The sequence below is a fragment of the Buceros rhinoceros genome, unplaced genomic scaffold (genome assembly GCF_000710305.1).
Source record: "Buceros rhinoceros silvestris isolate BGI_N320 unplaced genomic scaffold, ASM71030v1 scaffold36943, whole genome shotgun sequence".
NCBI lineage: Eukaryota > Metazoa > Chordata > Aves > Bucerotiformes > Bucerotidae > Buceros > Buceros rhinoceros.
The window spans coordinates 9323-12021 of record NW_010403652.1 but is presented as its reverse complement, the minus strand read 5'-3'; the positions used below and the strand labels follow the sequence as shown (position 1 = coordinate 12021).

At 56.0% G+C, this 2699-nt stretch overlaps 1 protein-coding gene across 1 annotated transcript in view; it reads left to right on the top strand.

The window, feature by feature from the left end:
• CNPPD1 (cyclin Pas1/PHO80 domain containing 1) overlaps positions 1–2699 on the top strand; it is a gene marked incomplete at its 5' end in the record, with an annotated part of 5639 nt that overhangs the window by 2014 nt on the left and 926 nt on the right. The window contains 5 exons of the mRNA XM_010133095.1: positions 690–771; positions 1359–1479; positions 1573–1701; positions 1870–1931; positions 2168–2285. Coding sequence (XP_010131397.1) covers positions 690–771; positions 1359–1479; positions 1573–1701; positions 1870–1931; positions 2168–2285 — 512 coding nt within the window. The remainder of the gene's footprint in view (positions 1–689; positions 772–1358; positions 1480–1572; positions 1702–1869; positions 1932–2167; positions 2286–2699) is intronic.

The window sequence follows — 2699 nt, the reverse complement described above, 5'->3', positions numbered from 1 at the left end:
GGCCTGGGGAACTCCCTTAGAGCAGTGTGTTTCTGAGCTCGCTGGCTGCTGTTGGGCAAGTGATTCCTGTGAGACTGCAGCCGTTCCCTTAGCTGCTGGAGAGACATGGAAAGGAGGGGCGTGGAGAGATGTGTGCTCACGCGTCCCCTGGGAGCTGGAAATGCAAGGCTGCTGGGATGAGCTTTGCTCTCAACTCTGTCAGCCAAGCCTCGGCAGCAAAATGGAGCTAGAATTGCCTGTCAAACAGTTCTTGCCAAGCACCAGACTGTAGTGTTTTTGGGGGATGCTCCCAGCTGGTCCTGTCACATTGAGAAGTGAGATGGGAGCTGTTGAAGCCATCTGCCAGCATCTGTCAGTCTCTGGCCTTTTCAGTGCCTGAATGCTGAAGCACATCCATGAGCACTGGGTGGGCTGAGATGACCTGCTGTTATGCTGTATTGCTGCTTTCCAACTCTGTTAGTCAGCTCCTGCTCACATGAATACTTGGACACTCGCATCTTCCTCCTGCTTTGGTCTGGCCGTCCTGCCTACTTGTTTGTTCCTCCCTCATCCCTGACTTCACAGTTTAAATTAAACTACTGGGGGGCTGAGCAAATGCCAAACCTTAATGGGCTTGTGAGGAGAAAGGGAAGGGTGGGGGTGGACTGTGCTGTATGGGGCTAAACCCTTCTGCTGCTTTTCTGTCCTAGATATTGCTGTGGAGTTGCTGCAGAAAGTGGCTCCCAGCCCTATCCGCAGACTCCAGAAGAAATATGTGTCTCGCGTATCTCGGTAAGAAGCAAAACCTGTCCCTTCATTTTCCGTGAAAGAACTGGGAGCACTGGTCTCACTTACGACTCACTTCTGTCCCCTGGGCCAGCACTGGCTTCACGCCTAGGCGTGATGTGTGTCTAAGAGTTGCAAGGGGCAGGTGGCACAGCCAGCAGGCACAGTGGCTTCCTGACACAGGCAGGCCCGTTTCAGGTTGGCCCTGCTGCTGGGCTGCAGGGATGCTTTTGTTACTGGGAATCTGTACTGGGTGGGTCCACAGCTCACTGGATAGCCAGGTCTGAACCCTGGGTCTGCTTTTGGCAGCTGAGCCCTCACAGTGTGCCTGGCTGCAGGTGGGGCTGCTCAGCTGGAGATGGCTGTGCCTGGGAACCGGAGCCAGGGCTTGCTGCTTTCCACCCTTCATCCCTTGCCCTTCCTCTTGCCACAGCTCAGGACTGCGGGCAGGGAGCTGGCAAGGCTGGGACACACCTATGTGTCTGTTTACTGACCCTTCCCAATGGGGAGGGAGCATCTAAGATGTGCTGTTGTGACTGGGTTGTCTGTAGCATGGGGATAACCTCCAGGTTGGTTCTTGCCCTGTCCCCCAGGGAAGCTTGCATCTCACCCTGCTCCATGATGTTGGCACTGGTTTACATTGAGAGGCTCCGGCACCGAAACCCCGAATACCTGCAGCAGATCTCATCTTCAGACCTCTTCCTGATCTCCATGGTGAGTAGTGTGGGCTTGAGGGTCAGAGGGTTGGAGGGAGCCCTGGAGGAGTTGTAGGGGGGACTGAGATCCTGTCCTTTCTGCTGCTTTTAGATGGTTGCTAGTAAGTATCTGTATGATGAGGGTGAGGAGGAGGAAGTGTTCAACGATGAGTGGGGAGCTGCAGGGAAGGTGGACGTCCAGACCATGAACACACTGGAGATGAACTTCCTGAGTGCCATTGTAAGTGGGCCTGTCACTGCGGCCAACTGTTGCGCAGAGTGGGGGAAGGGAGGTGGCGAAGGGAGTCTGGATTTCTGTTCTTCCCCCATGTACTCCCATGAAGGAATAGAGAACGATGTGTCTGGGTACTGGGTGGCCTGCCCTGACCTTTCACTGCTGTCTCCACAGGACTGGAGTCTCTACACAGATCCCCGGGAGCTGTTTGAAGTGCTGAGCTGGCTGGAAGGACGGTAGGTGTGTGGAGTGGGGTGAGCCTTTCTTCTTCCTTGCAGCCCTGGCTCTGCCTCTGCTCAGAGCTAGCCCTGCTGCAGTGAAGTAAGAGGTTGGGGTACCTGCAAGCCTTTGCTAGGCTCTGCAGCTCCCTTCCACAGACCTTGGGCAGGATCTTCTCCAGGCCTGCCTGGGCTGAAGCTTCTGTGATGGGACCGTTCCATGCCACATCCTCCATTCTCTCTTTGTCCTGCAGCGTGGCAGAAAAGCAGGGTATGTGGCGTGGCTGGTTCACCTACACAGATCTGTGCGTCCTCATGGAGCAGTCCATGTGGCAGCATGTGCTGGGCCAGTTCTACCAGCAAGTGGTGAAGGTAAGGGCATGGGTCAGCAGCTACTTGCAAGAACATGAGACCCAGCAGGCTGTGGGTTTGGAGCAGGACCCTCTTTTCCCCAGGGAGCAGCAGCTTGGTTTAGTCGCTGTCTAAAAGACAGCTCTGCTGCCTGAGGTGCTGCAAGCCTGGCGCTGGGTTAGCCTGCAGTGCTCTGCGCTGGACTGCAGCCCCACGGGTCACGGTGCAAGGTCATGGTGGTGGCCACTGGGTGGTGGCTGGGGAAACGGGAAAATGTCAGGTTTTAGCTGGGGCGTTTCCGTTGGTGCCATTGAGACCTTGCTTTGAACTGGCTACGTGCCAACTGCTGTTCGCAGCGTGTCTGCCTGCTCCTCAGTATCTGGGCTGGGGACACCATTTGTCATCATGGCTGCTGGGTCGATGCGTGGCCACGCT